This window comes from Pelecanus crispus, chromosome 1 (genome assembly GCF_030463565.1).
Source record: "Pelecanus crispus isolate bPelCri1 chromosome 1, bPelCri1.pri, whole genome shotgun sequence".
NCBI classification, from domain to species: Eukaryota; Metazoa; Chordata; class Aves; order Pelecaniformes; family Pelecanidae; genus Pelecanus; species Pelecanus crispus.
This window is the reverse complement of record NC_134643.1, coordinates 17,607,822-17,627,138: the sequence shown is the minus strand read 5'-3', so window position 1 is coordinate 17,627,138 and position 19,317 is coordinate 17,607,822. Positions and strand designations below refer to the sequence as shown.

Sequence of the window (19,317 nt, the reverse complement as noted above, 5' to 3'; positions counted from 1 at the left end):
ACATAGTCCTTCCATTAGAAGTGTATTATTTTTGCATTATCCAGCTCCTATTTCACCTTAGTTCAGCTCTCTCCATCTCTCCTCTCTCTGAGCTTTCTGCAAAATGCCTTTTCTTTCTTGGTGTTTACAGGAAGAGCCTCAGCTCTTGTCAAGCTGAAAATAGTTTAATTTAAAAAAAAAATAATATTTTTTTATTTACTTCTGTTCATATAAATCACAGATATAAATGACTGATCATAAAAATAACAATAATTTTGTTAGTTTTAGCTGTTCTTTCAAGATACTCAGAAAACAAAACAAAAAAGAATGATTTATTATTTAAATGAGCATTTCATTTTGTCCTACACATTGAACATATCAAGATATATTTGAATATAGCCTACTGAAAAGCTTTTTGACAGTCTGCTGAAAGATCATCATTAAGGATTCCTCAAAACTGCAGTTTGAGACTAGAGACTTTTGAATGACTCAAAGACTGCCAATATCTTCATTGACAGGACTTAACTAAATCAATAAACATGGATAAAGAAAGAATAAACCTTCTTGTAACTGAAGGTTTTTGAGATGTCTTTCCTAAAAATGTTTCCACATCACGGATGTGAATCTAACCACTATAACCTGCACAGAGCACCTCAGCCTCCCACAGGAGCCTCCCTATCCTGGCCCTTGCATCCTTAACATATATGTGGTATGAAAGGTCAGAGCATATTCCACTGTCTCTTCCTCTCAAAACTAAGCAATTTCCTTTCATTGCTTGATTCTTATTAAAACAAAATGGTAAAGAACTCCAGCCACATTATTTGTGTGCTTTAGAGAAACTCCATTACTGTCAGCAATGCTTTTTTCTCCTTTGAATGACTGTGCGGGCATGCATTCAAACTGCAGGGACTGGCTCCAAGCACCATTCATTCAGACAGGTCACCTGGAGAACCAGGCCTGTATCTAACAGAACAACTGCTTTGCAAAAAGCAACTACCCGCCCAAAGGGGGTACAATAAAATGTTCAACAAAAGTCAACACATCTTCAAGACACAGCTCTATAAAGTCTCAGGAAAAGGAACAATCCTCAGAAGTGACACAGTGGTGATTTGCATCTTTACAGAGTGTGCTTGAATCCTGTTTGGTACCTTCACTTTCGCTATGCTGTGAGATGTCAATTGGGACAGTCTTATGCAGAGATGTCCATATGCCAGCACTTCCTATAAAAGACAGAGAAGCAAAACTATCTTCCCAATGATCGATACCATCTCCAAATAAAAAGGCAAAGAATATTTAACATATAGTGTCAATTAGCATACTCCTTTGTGAAGACTTTACGTCATTTCTTAAAACCTAGGTGGAATGCTTCCCTGGTCTCACTAGAACCTTGATATCCCCTGCAAGGCGGCTTCGAATATGTCCTAAGGCATAAGTTGTTTAGAAAGCAAGTTTACTCATTAGCAATCACTGTGTTTCTTCAGCTCTCCTAAGCCAAAGCAATAGCTATGAAGGGGGTAAGCATTATACAGGCATGGGCAGGAGAAATCTCCAGAAGCTCTCCAGAGTGATGAAGGTAGTGGATATTCAAAATAAACCCCCTGAGTCTCTTAAAACAGGACTAGCACAGGATGCACATGATCCTGGAAACAGATCAGAACATGAACAAATAGTTTGATGCTTACTGTTTGTTTTGGATGAAAAAAGTCAGTCTCTTGAGAATTGAGTCAAGGTATTCTCTGAAACGTTGAGATAAAGTTGACAGGTAGAGTGCTGTAAAAAACGCCCTCTTGAACCAACACTGGTGACTACTATGGCCAAGTATTAATCAATGAGAAACAACAGCAGTGGTAGAAATTTCTACGGGAACAAGTATGGCTGGAATACTTGCCTAGGCTAAAGGGACTTTCTTTCTCCTCTGAATAGTAGCGTCCAAATTTTATGTACATTCAAAGTCTCCAATCAGTTTCCAGGTCAAATAAATCTCATTGTTTACAAATAAAATCTTCCCCTGTGAGCTGTATGCTTTATAACATTCAACAATTTTGGAGCCAGGAAAAACTGAAAGCTGGAATGGCTGATAAAATGAAATATGCAGCAATATCTAAGCATTTAGTACTGTTTGAAGGTATGCACTGAAAATGAGAAGCCACTCTCCGACACAAGCCAGTAAACAGCAGTTCATCAGACCAGGGATGAGAAATGAAAACAGTGGGGTCATAAGGACCATCCATTTTGCAGTTCTGAACAGGAATATATCTCATCTGTGTATTTTTATCCCCTCAAATGTCCTATTTCTTCCATTTGCACTCTTACAGCAAACTGTCCAAATTCTCTCAAAGACTGGAATCAGCTGCATAAAGATGAGATTTACCCTTAGTACTGAAATCTGATAAACCCTGACCTACTCTAGAAGCAAAGGACTCTGGGCCTTCAAAAAGAAGATCCAAGGATGACTGTGTTGTAACTGACAAAGCTACGAGAGCCACAGCGAGTAAGCAAAGAACACATATTAAGTTCTGGTAGTCTCTCATGCTATGGCCAACAGAATCAGACACACATATACAAAGATATCCATGAAAACATCTCCCAGCCTGTGCAGATTCAAGTAGCAAATTGTCCTGGGAGACTCCTTAATCACCAGGCAGGAAAAGAAAGGTTACTGAAGTTCTTTAAATCCTCCGATTGGGACAAGCCTGAAGGAGAGTAAGAGGATCTTCAATCATGTGGGACCTACACTTCTATATGCATGTAAGACACATAGAAACAAAGAACACATGGAGCTGTAGCCTAAGAAAGTTTACTTTCTGCTGCCAAAGTCATCATCTAAATTGAAAGGCACAAACCCAAAATAACTGAGTTCAGAGGATAACTCATCAGAAGAGTCCATTTCGGGGCACTAATACCTCTCTTGACAAACCTCTGGCTTGACACCTTCATAAACAGATCATTTTCTGACAGTATGATTCTTCTTGGAATAGTAAAGCCAGTTTGCACAGCAGGAGGATATACTTGACTTTGGTAAAGCCATTCAGAGGAAAAGAAAATTAATGGCTGAGGAAAACAGACAAGAATCATAGAATACTTGAGGTTGGAAGGGACTTCAGGAAATTGTCCAGTTCCACCTTCCTGCTCAAAGCTGAATCAGCTAGAGTAGGTTGTCCAGTCAGGTTCTGAGTATGTCCAAGGATAGAGACTCCACAACCCCTCTGGGCAACCTGTTCCAGCATAAGATCACAGTAAACAGTTTTTTTTCTTATGTTTAAATAGAGTTTTCTGTATTTCAATTTGTACTCATTGACTCTTATCCTTCCACTGGACACAGCTGTGAATAGTCCATCTCCGACTTCTTTACTGCCTCACATCAGGTATCTATAAACATGGATAAAATGTAAGCCTTCTCTTCTCCAGGCTGAACAATTCCAGCTCCCTCAGCCTCTCCTCATGGGAGATGCTCCAGTCCTTTTAACATCTTAGTGGCCCTTTGCTGGACCCACTCTAGGATGTCCATATCTTTCTCCCACAGGGGAGCTCAGCACTGGACACAGCACTCCAGCTATGGTCTCACTGGTGCTGAGGGCAAGGCTCACCCCCCCTTGCCCTGTTGGCAATGCTGTCCCTAATGCAACACAGGATGTTGGGCTTGCACACTCAAAAAAGCTCTCCATTTCACTCAGATGGAAGATACTAAGTGTCACTAAGTGACAACTTCTACAGGTGCATGAAAAAGCAAGGTACAGACACATAGTTAGGGAAAGGATCCTACATACACTAAATTGATAGTGACTCGAGGGGGACACAGACAGTCACCTCAGACGAAAAAAAAAAGTTTATTTATACAGCCTTGTGGACTCTCTCGCAAAGTTCAACAAAGACAAATTTGAAGTCCTGTACTGGTACTGGGGATTGAGTGGTGGGGTATGAGCTGTGCAGAAAAGGTCCTGGTGCAGCCATGCGGGTTTAACACCACATTGGGTTGTATTGGGGTCAGCACAGCCTGCAGATCAAAGGCAACAATTATTCCCCCTCTGTTCAACACATGTGGGGCCCCACATGGAAAACTGGGTACAGTTTGGGGCTCTAAGTACAGCTGAATCAACAGACTGGAGGCAGTTCAGTTAAATGGACCCTAAAAAAAAAAACAAAACCCAAAACAATCAGCAGGCTAGAGCACACAACTTGAGGAAAAGCCAATGGAGCTCAGTTTATTCAGCTTGGAGAAGACAAGGTTTACAGAGGATCAATTTCCACTACCATCCTCCACTTCCTGAACAGCATTATAGAAGAGAGAGCCAGACAGTTCACAGAGAGCACAACAAAAGGACAAGATGCAACAGTCAAAAGTTGCAACAAAGGAAATTATGAAGGGATATAGGGAAACACTCTTCCAGAATGAGTGATTAAGCACTGGAATGAGTTGCCCAGAGAGTTGTGCAGTCTCTGCCATTAGAGAATTTCAAACCTTAGCTGGGAAAGGCCCTGAGCAACCTGGCCTAATTTTGAAGATGGCTTTGCATGGATCAGGAGGATGAGCCAGACACAGCAGGTGAGTAGGAGGCTGGATAACACAAAGGTTCCTTTTACCTAAATTATTCCATGATTATGTCATATTTCGTATCTCGGGTTTTTAAGTTTTATAGTTCCATTAGAAATAGAACTATGTATGAATTTGAAGGAAAACTTACTTCAAAAGGGAAAAAAAAAAGTTCTAAAATGGCAGCTAAATGTCAGTTTTAATTTTTTTAAACAGTAAAATATCATAAATTTGTAAGTACTTTTTGTTCTTTCAAATCTGCATTTTTTTCAGTAAAGAATATTTCACATTACACCATAATCATGTTACACTTCAGAAATCTTTTGGACTTGATTTAAAATGCATGACAAGTGTAACAGTAAAAGAAGATAAATATGCAACATGCTGATGATTAAGTCACACTGAGACCAGAGAAGGTCTAACAGAATGCCCATTATGCTGCTACCTTTATCTCTCATCAGTTACACTGAAATTGTTACAAAACTCAAGAGATTGAAAACAGTGGCACTGCTAACTTTTCTTTAAATTATTTTAAACTACTGTTTTTTTAATTGAGGCTTCAGGTTTTTGGTGTATTTACTTTTTTCCACAGGCTACACAAATGATTCCTTCACATTAAACTGATATAACTACTTACTTAACTGACAAATTACTATTAAAATTTATCTTACAGATGACATCAGAATGCTGGCCTCTAAACATCACCAGTCTACACTTCCCAGCTAAATTTAGCATCAGCTTTTAAAAACTGTTTTTCCAATTACCTATAGCCTTTTTTAAGCAGAACAGGTTATTTCTATAATCCAGTCACTTACGACTAATAACATAGCTGCTAATTAATTAGTTCTCCACATGGCCTAGTTTCCCCAATAACAGTTGTGTAAAGCTAAAATCTTAACATGGCCAACAAGCAAATACCTTTAGAAATGTCATTCAGGAGAGTAACAGAATCAATTTAACTATTTAAAGGAAAATAAATGTTCAAAGAAAATCAAGAACAGAGTCCCTTTTCTGGATTTCCTGAGATGGAGAGTCTTTGTCACCTCATAATGCAAGCTCTCCTAGGAGAAGGGGATTTTTTAAAATTTATTTAATCATTCGAATTTTTATAGCATCTCAATCTAGTTATCCAGCCTAAGGGGCTATGAAGTTAATGGAAAATCATAACCTTCATTTTAACATCAGAGTTATAAAAGACTAGCAAGTTGGGTAAGTCCAGTATCAAAGATACAAAGCAACTACTGCAACCACGAGGGTCTAACCCATCCCTCTGCTAACCAGCTTCTCTATGAATTCTCTGAATTAATTCTTGCTTCAACTTTATGGCCGTGAGTGAACTTGACAGTAATACCTAGTAAGCCCTCTTTTCTTTATTTTTAGATTTTGCAGTGTTTTACCACATGCAAGGAAGTTGTTCCAATAATTTATCACCCCCATTCTGAAAAGTAAGTGCTTGTTTCATGTCTGATTTTTATTTCACTTCCTTTTCCATCTTTTGGAACTTTCTACACCTTTGTTAGACAGAAATGTTCTCCATCAAATTTATGTTCTTAATGCTGATATTTATAGCTGATTACAATTATACTTAATTCACTCTTTCATTAGGAAAATAATTTGAGCTTAAGTTTTTCAGTGTAGCATGTTATTTAATCTTTTAATAATTTATTACTTTTATCTCTAGTCTTTTGTCTTTTTAACATCTTTCTTGAAATGTGAACAGTCAGAACTTAGTATTCTGTTACAATTCTATGAAACTAAGGAATTAAAAAATAGTTTAAACTATCACTAGGTTCTTGGCTCTGATGTAATTGGCTTTTGAAAATCCTTTAGAAAACTCCAGGTAACACTCTCCATTGGAAGCTCACTGCACAAAATGGTATATGAACACACAACAAAAGATAATCCTCTTCTCAGTTTGTAATCTAGCTTCACTACATGTGAACAGAACAAATGAGAAATGTGAACTGTGGAGAAAGAAATGCAGTACCAATAAAATGAGCCTGTTATTATAATGATTAAGTCTCAAATAATCAGAATTACAGAGACTACAAGGAAACAAAAAATTCACAACTGCCAACCCCACTCTAGAAAAAGCATAGTCATAAAATGTTCTGACGTGTGTTTGTCGCAAAGGAAGAATGTTTTTAATATATAAACTCATATTAACTAACAGAAAACCCACAACATTCCTCTAACATGCATGCAGGCACTCGTATGAAGTCTATATACTGCATGTACACATGATGGTGATTTCTACATAACCCTTTTTAACTGATGGTTGTACAATCATAAGTGTATAAAAACCAGAAAGGATTCCTTATTTTTCTGTGCTTTGGCTTTTTTCCATTAACTGTTTCCTTTGAAAGGAAACATGACTTCCTTGAAAAGATTATGTTCTTTTATTCCAGCTGTCTTAATTCCCTCAAACAGGTTGATTCTTTTAAGAAATCTGCCAGAGAAAGCTTTCCAGTGAACTGAATATCATGCAACAGCAAAATTTATTCTTTCTTCCCAACTTGGACAGTACAGGCTTCTTCCATACTCCCTATCCTTTGCTTCCTTGTACTGAAACTTTTTCTACTAATCTGCTACAAACTACATTCCTATTTATGCCACGTCCCTCTGCTAAAGAATATACCAGCTATTGGTCCAAAGAAACTTCACCAGTACTCCAAAAAAACCAAAATCTAAATCCCAATAAATGTCAACTACAAAATGTCTAGCCTTTGTCATTTTCATTAAGACAGCCTTCGAAATTCACAAAGGAGACTCAAAAGCATGTCTTATTATGGTTCAAATGGTAATCAAATTAGTAGATGCTGCAGTGAAATGCTTAGCTACTAGACACGTAAGTGTCCACTTTGAACAAAATCAGTCAGATTCTCATAGAATCATTTAGGTTGGAAAAGACCTTTAAGACTATCGAGTCCAACTGTTAACCTAACACTGCCAAGTCCACTACTAAGCCACGTCCCTAAGCACCACATCTACCCATCTTTTAAACACCTCCAGGGATGGGGACTCAACCACTTCCCTGGGCAGCCTATTCCAGTGCTTGACAACCCTTTCCATGAAGAAATTTCTCCTAATACCCATTCTAAACCTCCCCTGACACAGCTTGAGGCTATTTCCTCTTGTCCTATCACTTGTAACTTGGGAGAAGAGACCAACACCCACCTCACTACAGCCTCCTTTCAGGGAGTTGTAGAGCGCGATAAGGTCTCCCCTCAGCCTCCTCTTCTCCAGGCTAAACAACCCCAGTTCCCTCAGCCGCTCCTCATAAGACCTGTGCTCTAGACCCTTCACCAGCTTCGTTGCCCTTCTCTGGACACGCTGCAGCACCTCAATGTCTTTCCTGTCATGAGGGGCCCAAAACCGAACACAGTATTTAAGGTGCAGCCTCATCAGTACCAAGTACAGGGGGACAATCACCTCCCTGCTCCTGCTAGCCACACTATTCCTGATACAAGCCAGGATGCTGTTGGCCTTCTTGGCCACCTGGGCACACTGCTGGCTCATGTTCTGCTGGCTGTCGACCAACACCCCCAGGTCCTTTTCAGCCAGGCAGCTTTCCAGCCACTCTTCCCCAAGCCTGTAGTGTTGCATGGGGTTGTTGTGACCCAAGTTCAGGACCTGGCACTTGGCCTTGTTGAACCTCATACAGTTGACCTCAGCCCATCGATCCAGCCTGTCCAGGTCCCTCTGCAGAGCCTTCCTACCCTCAAGCAGATCAACACTCCCACCCAACTTGGTGTTGTCTGCAAACTTAGTGAGGGTACACTCAATCCCCTTGTCCAGGTCATTGGTAAAGATATTAAACAGAACTGGCCCCAATACTGAGTCCTGGGGAACACCATTAACTAATACCTTATGATAAAAGGGGAGGATGTTTGCCTCTTGGAGATCAATTAATGTAATAAGTTGTTATTAATTATAATTTATTATTTATTACAATAATTTATGGATTTATTAGTAGATAGGAAAGAAAACATAAGAATAAGCAGCCAATTTGCTGGATGAAAACTCCCTGCAAGGTCTCAACAAGTTCTTACGGACTTGGATGTCCACGGATGGACCCATGCAGTACCATACAGGCCTAAACGATCTGGAGCAGGGACTGAAAAAATAAAGTTACAAAACAAATAGATTTTTACAGAATTAAACAGGATAAATACATAAAAGGCAACTATGAAGACTTGGCAGAACAACTTTATTCATACTGAGTGATCAGACAATAAAATGGCAGGTGAAATTCCATATGGATGAATGAAACACTACATGCACATGAGGGAAAAAAGTAACAGCTAACTTAACAGAAGTTAGGGTGGCTGAATAAGCTATCAGAGCATATAAAGGGAGAAGTCTTTCTGTTGATAAACTGTACAGTATAGGGACTAGGTACAGCTTATGACAGTACTTCCTTAGAAACTGGTCACCTTTGCTATCTTGGGATTCCACTACAACCTTGCCTAAGTGCCTTCTCTCTCAATTTGATGACTCAATCAAAAAAGAGGCTTTTTCTTGTCTCCAGCATGTTTACTCCAGATCAAAACCCAACGTGAACAGAATTAATGAACAGGAAGGCCTGAAGAATGGGAAGCCATGAACAATTTTAGAAGACATGACAGGAAATTATTGAGGATACAAAATAACATTTAGCAGCTCATGAAGCTGGAAATCCGCATGATGAGGACCAGTGAGAGAACAGACTTCCAGACAGGTATGCAAATTTAATTTGTATCCAATGCATTCTTACAGTAGATGGACCAGAGGCTCAGAGCCTCGCTCCATAGGCAGTTCCTGAACCATTGGTGGATGTTGCCAGTAAAACTGCAGTTGGTTGAGTATTTTACAAGGTCTATTATTTATTTAACATTCACTTTGATGTAGTCCCTCTTGTTTTCAGAATTAACACCCTCTTTGAAATTAAGAAATTCAGATTCTTTCAATACATTATTTAAGGCTTCTGTAGATAACAGTAAGTTATACTTAGCCATATTTCAAATGTGTCCTCACAAAGTAAGGGGACATAAATATTTTAAAACCAAAACTCAGATTTTTGATGATGCATTTGTTGCCAATTATATTAATTGAAATACCTGATGATCACACTGTAAGTGAAAACAGGGAAACTGTTTTGAAAAACAACACCCTATTAAACTGAGAATGAAACATTTTAATTCTTTGCTGAGGATTTGGTGTGCAAGAATCACAGTGGGTAAAAACACTGGAATCTGTACCACAGGCAAACAGGAGTCAGTGCCCAGAAAACATCTACCCTTCATTAAATAAAGGGTTTGATTTAACTATTGTATTGAATCCATCTGAATAGCTTAGCTGAAGGGGGAAAAAAGCACACTGCTAGAATAGAGTGCTAGGGAAATTATGGAGATTATGAAATGATTTACTGTGTTTATGACCCCCAAGCATTTTCTGCAGTGTTCAAAAGAAAGTAATTAGGCAAAAGAAGGAAGAGAACTATGCATAAAAGGATATGGAACAGAAACAAGGTAAAGTATGTTGCCATGACTGAACACCATTCTTTAACATCTACACATATCATCAGGGGCTTATTATTTGTCTCGGTTTATGTCTTCTCCAAATAGTTCCAGGTGACCTCCACTTCTACAAGCTAGTAGAATATTTAACAAGTGTTTAAACACAACAAAATGGACACATATACAGAATTTTATTGAAAAACACTGCATTCACCACAGCAGGCAGAAAAAGCACAAAAATAAAGATATGAGATTACCCATATAATGTATATATCAACTAATCTTCTACCTACCACATTATTTTTTACCACTGGTATAAATATAATAAACCACAACATATAAAATGCAATCCTGACTCAGCTCCTCTGTCTTGCCAATCTCTGAATTTTGACTGTCATAACAGCTACTAGGAATGGGATTCTACTCACTGAACTTTACATCTGACATAGTCAAATGTGTAGGCTTTTGATCATCACTTGGAGGCATTTCTAAAGAATGATTCATCTGATCTAATACAGACATCTAAATTAGGTCTGATGAACTGCCCTCAGGATGTTATCTTTTTCCATTAACTATAAATAGTTTAAACAGTCAACTGAGTTGTAAATACCTATACACCTATACCTAGACCTTCTCCTGACAGACAAGACAGAGATAATTATGTCTTAAAAGAAAAAGAAGTACGATTTCCTAGCAACTGCCACGTCAAAAATCTGGTTTAACCCTGTAGTTCCTAAACTGGCATGTGATACCATAACGACATGCCAAAGTGCATCACCTAACCAAGATACTCTCTAATCGGTGCGAAGATGCAATACAAGCAATAACGTTGCACACTGCCCTGTTCAGGTGTTCTTCCTTTGGTCAAGGAGATAAAATGGCATTAGACAATACAAAGCTATAAGGTGGTGACACACTTCAACCATCACAAACTTGGATCAAAATGGAGAGCAGATGGAATCTTTCCTTCGACAATCTCCTAAATCACCTCAAAATGAGCACACAGAACATTTTCTAAGTAAGGTAATAATGTTATAATTTTACCATCAGGATAATTATGGTAGTAAAAATGGTTAACACTTATTTTAACAGTTACACCAGAGAAGTATGAAAACTCCACAAAATTACATATAAACCTTAGACAACAATAAAAGCCAGAATTTCTGACAAAATCCTCTTAATCCTAGACCAGAAAAGGACCCAAATGCTTTAGTGATGATCTAGGCTTGACTACCAAACTGCACCAAGCCACCTAGTCACCTGAATGCCTGAAGACTCCTCTGTTTTCAGAGTTACCTATCCAAACTCTGTGTATGTCCACTACTTCTGCCAATTCAATTAAGATTAGTGAATTCCCATTTAGGGTCCTCAAACTGACATTTATTCACACAAATCAGAGGAATGTGATCCAGTAGGTACACTGAGACGATGTCTAGTACACAGTTCAGAACAACAGAGCGTGGCAATTTAACTAAAAACCAGAAATGAAATAGGTACAATGTTTCATGTATTGCCCCGTTATATGAGCTTTTCTCCAAGCAGGAGACAAATTCAATTCTCTCATCTTGACAAGACTGAAACCCACATCCACCATGTTTCAGCAAAGCAGAAAATAGGTTTCTCCATCGAACTGGCAAGGACACCAAATATAAGGGAAAAGGTCTGGTTTCTGTGCCCCTGGGCCCTTCACTGGAATTTTTGCACAGTAGTAATCACGTAAAATATCAGTTCTGAAAACAAGAACATTAGACCTCCTCTCTTTTACAGGGAAAAATAGTAAGATAGTTCATTCCTCTCTCAGCTCTATTCTTAGAACGCACGGCCACACAGCAGCCCACCTACAGTGAAGAATAGTTCCATCAATCCTCTCTGTAAGGCAGCCAAATAGTGCATTTTATGAGTAGAAAGGAAAGATGCCCACCCTTCCCCCAACACTGTCAACTCTTTCAAAGAACAACATTAAAGGAGAAAAATTACATGACTAAGTACAGGGAGACAGTTCCAGGCTATAAATGTTGATCTGCTGTAGATATCCAATTTAGAGGTACTTGATTTAGTTTCTTAAGACGTACATCTCCAGTGTTTACACTGATAAGTTAAGAAGACATAGTCCAACCTATGCGTAATACCCTCCCTCCCTTCTTGCCTCTATTCAGCAGCACTTAACTTCTCCCAAACACTACACAGGAAAAGTAGATGTCTACCACAGCTACAGGCTAGTTTTGCTGACACTGACCATCACCGCAGTTGAATCCTTCCATAGATCTTGTACTGTTTGAGTGTCTTCCTCTCTTGATACCCACAAAACTTGTCCAGATTGATAGCCAAGTTTGATTTCATTTATCTCAGGGAGACTGTGAAACTGGAAACTCATGTATTTTCTCTAATTTTGTTTTCCCTTTTGATGGAAATATGCAATACAGATATGGAAACCGAGACTAACATGACTAGGTTTTAAATGTTTACTGGAACATAGGACTCTCATTGCTTAGCATAGCATTCAAGACACTGTGTCACGCCGTTTTCTGCTAGGGCAAATGACCAGTCTTAAGTATATTCAAGAAGTTTATACATCTATGAATATGTATCTTACCTCTCTCCATTCTTTGTTTCCAATTGCTTGTGTGTACAAAACACAGACTGTGAAAAGAAAAAGATGTTTGGTCATTTTCAGAATTTAACATCTTCTTAAGTGAACCAATTTTGTAGTCTGTTGTGCTGCTGAAACTAGTAACTAGGACAACCAGACAGTAGTATGTTTTCCCTCAGTTTTCAGTGTGCCTAACCAGATCAGCGACAACATGGTCTAGCTGTTGCAGAAATAGAGTGGTTCTAAAATGGGAGGTAACACTTATGCCTGACCTCCAGCAAATCACTTGACAATCCTCAGCATTAAAATTGGATAAAAGCAGGTCTTCATTAAATGTGGATGGTCTGGCTATCCTAGTTAATCGAATGCATAATTACCGTAAATCATGCTTCCTTCAAGAGATGAGAGGATTAAAATAAAAACAAGTGAGGACCCTACTGGAAAAAGACACAGGGGAATATAAATAAACAAAAGTGGAACAAGGGGAAAAAAAAAAAACTTCTTAGGTTTTCTTCCTTAATTTTGCTTCAAATTATTTATATATATTTAAGCATCTTGCATATGCATCCTTCTTTTTTTTTTTTAAACTAACATCTAATAAAAAATGGAATCAATGAAGTTTGTCAACCTAAACTGTTTTTGAAAGACCAAACAGTATAATCCCACAGGTGTCACTCTCCTTACAGATCTGTTTTTCCAGTACAGAACCCACTACGCATTAAACTACAGGTTCCATCACAGGGACTGGTGACAGAGGTACAGCGATTATAATCAGGTTTTAAACACTATTGTAAGTACAAATCATTTGCACTGAAGGAGTAATATAAACTTTATTTTCTACAGTCTTGAGCTAGTTGCAGCTAACAACCATAAAGCAATTTTTACCTGAAACTCCACTACAACCCTTTTCTAAACAATGGAAATACAGATATTGGAACACTTTTTTCCTGACAAATTCTTCTCCTGTGCCAATCATAATTTTTCAGCAGAAGGTTAAAAATAATACTGTTTTGGGTTGCAGCCTTGAACAATAAAGGTAGAAGCCTGGTTTTGTTCTCAGTGAAGTCAGAATCATCAACTAGCTAAAGTAGAAACGAAGTCAAGCTTCAAACTACATTTTCTTCTTAAGTGAAAGGTATTTTCTTCACACCAAAAAAAACCCCAAACCCATTAGGCAGTAGCAAATAAGAGGAAGAAGAGAAAAAACAAGTTCAGTATTTTAGCTCAATAGAAGTTACAAGTTAACACAATTCAACTTTTTTCCAAATAAGATGTCTTGTACAAGAAAAAAAGCTTTTACAAAAAATTCAAAATCATTCTCTGGCAATGTCTGTTTTTCTCCATTTACTCTAAATGAAACCTTGGGCAATCATGCTCCTAGCTTTGGTTCCTGCTTATAGTAGGATGAATCCAAACCAACAAGCCTATTTTTACAGCATTCTTTGGAGTAGGTTGCTGAACTATATTACATGAAGAATGAAGTTAAATGGGAAAATGTGAGAAAACAGAGTGAAATGGAAGCTGTGAAATCAGCTACAGAAGTGTCTGAAGGTTATTGAACTTCTGACTAACCTTTGCATCTAGTAAGATCTGTGCCAAGGTAACCCTGGGAGAAGAAGGAAATGTTGTCAAAGGAAGTCTCCATAGATAAAAACAAGCAAAAAAAAAAAAAATTCTCTGGCAATCCCCTACTACTAACGTAAACTCAGGTAGGCTCTCACAAACATTCCTTCCACTTTCCCCACTGGAAACTCTTTTTTAAACTAATGTTACCAGTTCTGCAATAATGAATATTTTCCAATTTTCAGTAATGGTTTCCAAGAATCCAAATGTCTTACTAATTTCAAAAGCAGATATAATTGTGGATTTTGTCCATTTTGCCAAAAGCTTACATCTAAGCTTTCAATTAAAAATTCTTCATACCTATAATCTCAGTTGAGAATAGAACTGAAATTCATTTAGAGGAAAAGACACACTTTACAGATAATGTGCACTTTTGCTATTCAGATATTTGGGTTGTCCAGATTTTTCTTAAACATAATCATTTTTCACTATCGATTTGCTGCTTTATTTTTTGTACTACATCCTGCCCTGTGTATTAGCGTTAATACAGTAAATCAAGTAACAATTGTGCATTGCAGCTGTGGAACAAAAAGCATATTAAAAAATGAGAGATTTAATATTGGGGAGAAGAAAGCAACAATACAACTGTAAAATATCCACTACCATCAAATTTTCAGAAAAGAAACATTCTGGCACTACCTTATCTCCCTAGCTTATGAAGCCAAATAAAAGAACAGCTGTGAACAAAAAGACTAAAAAAGATTACCGTAGGATAATTTTAGTGTCCTACTATGGTTGATGAGATGGGAGTCACACAATATAAAAGGGTTAAAAAACAGGTGTAAAGCTCCACCTTAAAACTAATTCAGTCTCTTACTCTATTCCTACTCTTTTGAAGGGTGCTCACACCTGTCTGTCTGTTAGAATCCTAGTTTCCAAAATCATTTTCTTTGTAGCCAGTTTGCTATAATTTGGGTTTTTTTTAATCTTTGGAGGACATAACAGCAAGCAATGCTATCGTTCCCATCTCTTCATTGCTGAGGCATTAGTAGACTTCTATTCCCCTCCACTCCCAGTGGCTCCCCTGTGCTTCCAAAGGTATATCCCAGGAGTGGGACCACCTCTCTAGTTTAAGAATCATTTATATAAAACCTTAAACGAGGAGAAGAGAGCTAAGAATCTGTAGTATGACTAGCAATTTTCTGCTATTTATCTAGGCTGCAGATGTGGCAGATACTTTAAATATAATGAAGATATAGACTAATAATCATCTCATGTAGTATTTATTTGAAGTGCAAGGTGCAAGTTTGACATACAAGTGCATCTCACACTGCCATTTCAAAAAAAAGTCAGTGCCAATGCAAGCTATAGAAAAGACATACATACCAGACTTTCTGATAAATAATTTGCAAATTTAGAATAAATTAAAAACTACTTCTTTCTTTCTTCTAAAACTCACCCCAGAATTTTTCAGGAAACTGTCCATGATACTAGTCTCCATTGGTGGGAAGATTCACTATCCTTAAAGGCTCTCAGAGACATGTCTTTTTATAAAGACCCTGATATCATACTAATTACAATAATCCCTCAAAAACTTCTTCAAAGTCATATCCAACTGGAGAAATGCAGATAAATATGTCAAAGTTGATCTAAAGCACTTGAACTGCTCAAACCAGAGATCTAAGGCTTCATGAAGTAACCATTTTTTATGTTTTTGAGCAGAAAATAGTTAATAGCTTTGTCATGTGGGAGGGGAAGGAATAAAGTGGGATAAACAGGAAATTCTTAAGTTTCAAAAGGCAACATATTATGCAACCACGTCCTAAGATGGAGCTGAACAACCAGTTCTTCTCTTGTAATCCGGAAAACTGAGGGAGCAATGAGGAAGTTCAGAGCAGTGCACTGATGAAGAGTAATATACCCTCACAAGGAAGCTGGCTGAGAAACCCTTTTGGAAGGCTTTGCCATATGAGCTCTTCCAAGGGAAGATACATCCATACCTAAGGTCAGAAATATCAACATTTAGTAATTTTTAACTCTGGACACACTGTCAAATTCAAGGTAAATTTAATGAAATCTTGCAATGAAGAAGAGGATGGAAGTGTCAACAATTATCACTCAGTGGCAGATTCAGTTATCAAAATACTATAGTCTGCACCTTCTTATTTTCCCAGATAGTTTGGGCCTCCCTTACCCTGCTCTGGTCCTCTCCCATTCAATGTATATATGCTTATTTAGCATGGCAACAACTGTTACATCCAAACTGCCCACCTCAGTTTTCTCAAATATAACACCACATCTATTCCCTTTCAAGAAAGTCTTAGCCACAATAAGATCAGTCTTTTCCTCATGCTACCTAAATCTTTCCATGATCCTGCACCCAGTTCTAGTAGGGGCTCCTCATTACTCTTCACTGACCAGCTTCTATACCTTCTAGGCAGAGCTTCCTGAAGGTCCCAGTCGTCATGAGATTCTTCTCATTGTTACTATCTTCCATGGGGAGATCCTCTAGGGGAAGAGTTTTTACCTCTCCACTCTTTCTATTATTATATTCAGGAGTCACAGGGCTCCACAAGAAGAGGACATTCCATCCTGACCATGGTGCTGCTACCACAGCTGCACATTGGCTCAGTTTGGCTAGCCAGTGCATGGGAAGAAAGTGATTCTACCTGTCATTAGCAGAAATATGCCAAATTCATTAATCTGTTATCTTCTTCGCAGGCCTTATCCCTGCCTCATCAGGGAAGCACTACTTTAGCTCATTCTTTCCAAGAAAATTTAAAAAAAACCCATTTTTTCTGAAAAATATTCCTAGAAAAAATAATCTCCAAACTGAAAGAACAGAACAGTCCAAATGCTACAGTAAATCAATATATATGACTTGCCTTGACACCACTGAGGAGAAAGCACTATCAGTAAGAGACTTCAATATTGTTTAAAATACTTCATGAACGAGGGCTATCCAAGTCTGTCCCATCTATATCTAATATCTCTACATTATTTCTGTAACATGCCTCTAGGGAGGCAAAGTGCCAGGTTCCTCTTGGCACAAACATTCTAGATGGCAGGGAAGTGGTCAGAATTGGAATAAATGCTGAGTATCAATTACAGTATCAAAAAAAAGCTAAGCAAACCTCCTAAGAGAACTGAAGAAACTGCAAGTTTCTTTTTAATTTCAGGAGAAAGCTGTTTATGTGGACATGGGAGTCGACTATATTCATGTGTGTCCCTCTCTGAGAAAAAGACCAAGAGGATGAAATTGGATTTTCACTGTCAGTATGATCCCTAGATAACTGCATTGGAGTTTGAAAAGCATATTAGAATTGGCCTTGTCAAATCCAATGAGACCTCAATATACAGAGTGACTCTACATGGTTCTATCTTGTATGAGAACTAAGGGTTGCAAATTCAGTGGGTCTAAAAGTGGATCTTGTGAAAGTGGTATGATGCTGGTTTTGACACCTTTTTTAGCTAACAGGATAAAGTTACTGTATACAAACCAGCCTAAGAATGGCCTTTGTCCAGACACTGAGGAAAGCTATCCTGCCGTACTTCCAACTACAGAGAAGAATAGCACTTTGAACCTATAAAAAGACCACCAGTTTATTTCTCAGAAATATTTTAAAGACAGGTGTTAAAATTTCTTCAGGTCTTCCTGCCGCTCTGTTTCCTCGTGCCCCTTACCCAGCATGGGTCACCCACCAGCCACAGTTGCTGGGGTTTGCCCACAGGCCACAGACTCTTCCAAGGTGTACTGTCTTTTGCATGGAGTGTCCCCTTTCAAGAATGCATCTCCAGCAGCGTATCTTCACAAGTGTGGCTGTGGTAGTATCTTCAGCACCTGTTGTCTCTAGCTCCGAGCTGCTGCTGCTTTTTTTCTAAGCTGTGTTTGGGCAGGGGCACTGTGCGCTCCCCTGGCTGGCAGAAGTTCTGGCAGGCAGTGGCTACTCACGTGGCTTTCAGAGCTGACTGGGACCAGCTGTGACAGTCACAGGGTGGTTCATGGCCTCCTCCCACACAGGTCACATTGCAGTCCCCTGCTGCTCAAACCCTGCAATTTATGCCTAACACAGTTCCTTATCTGACAAAAACTCGAAACACTTGTCCCTAATGATATTTGAGCTTAAAAATTAGACACCTTGTCACTTTTGTTGAAAGGCGCCTTGACTCAAAAAAGCAATCTCTGAATTCAATCTATCAGGGGCAATAGGTCACTGACCACTCTTCAAAATTGCTTAACCTAGATAACTGAGGTTTTACTAGCTGACTGAAAACCAGTAATATGCAAGACACTCAATTCTGCTTCTGCATGATCTCCCTACACCAGAGGCATGGCACTGCCTATGTCTCCTTTTTTAAAAAAAAAATGTTTTATAGGTTAGGAATGTCAAAGGTACTCCTAATTTCATGCAGCTTTTCCCCAGGAAGCAGAAACTTTTCCCATCAAAAGTCTATGGAGGAATCTCTCTGAAGAAACTTTTGGTTAAGAACAGACAAACATACTCTCACAAAAGTACTCAAATGTTTCATGCTGTCACATGACTCAGTATTCGAGTGTATCCCATCAGGATATGGTTACATGTCCATACACTTGACAGAAGTGTATGTGTCTCAGATTATTTCCAATGTCAGTGAGCGCAATACATGGTATTCTAAGGAAGAAAAGCCCAGACTTAAAAAAAGAAAACGAACTTAGAGATAAAAAGATGTAGAGAGTTGTAGGGGAGACAATGTGACCCAAGACACCATAATCTAAGGACTAGTCAATTAATACTACAGAAGTACTTTAATTAAACACTATCAGGAAAAAAATGCAATTTTTTTGTGGTCTCAGTTCCTTGATAAAATTTTTATAAAGTGTCCAACACAGGAAGACAGTCATGGATTTCAAATAAAAAGTCCCATCATATATAAATTCATAGGCACGAGAGTTTTTTGGGATCCTGTCATGCATTAATAAAACTTGAGGGGAAGATGGGTGTCACTATCTTACATATCTGAAAACATTGATTTGTAAACCATTTGTAAACTATTTTTGATCAGGAAATGTCAATTAATTTTATTTTTCAGCTTTTGACTCTAAGATTAGTGGACATTACAGACTAGCAGCAACAAGTGCTTCCAGTTTATTTAGAAGTTTGCTTACTAGCTTTGAA

At 38.3% G+C, this 19,317-nt stretch overlaps 1 protein-coding gene across 2 annotated transcripts in view; it reads right to left on the bottom strand.

Moving 5' to 3' along the window:
- The window catches only part of CPNE8 (copine 8), a 108,724-nt gene that overhangs the window by 74,943 nt on the left and 14,464 nt on the right, over nucleotides 1-19,317 (bottom strand). For both annotated transcript variants that reach the window (XM_075709156.1, XM_075709165.1), the window contains exon 3: nucleotides 12,602-12,648. In XM_075709156.1, the coding sequence (XP_075565271.1) occupies nucleotides 12,602-12,648 (47 nt within the window). The remainder of the gene's footprint in view (nucleotides 1-12,601; nucleotides 12,649-19,317) is intronic.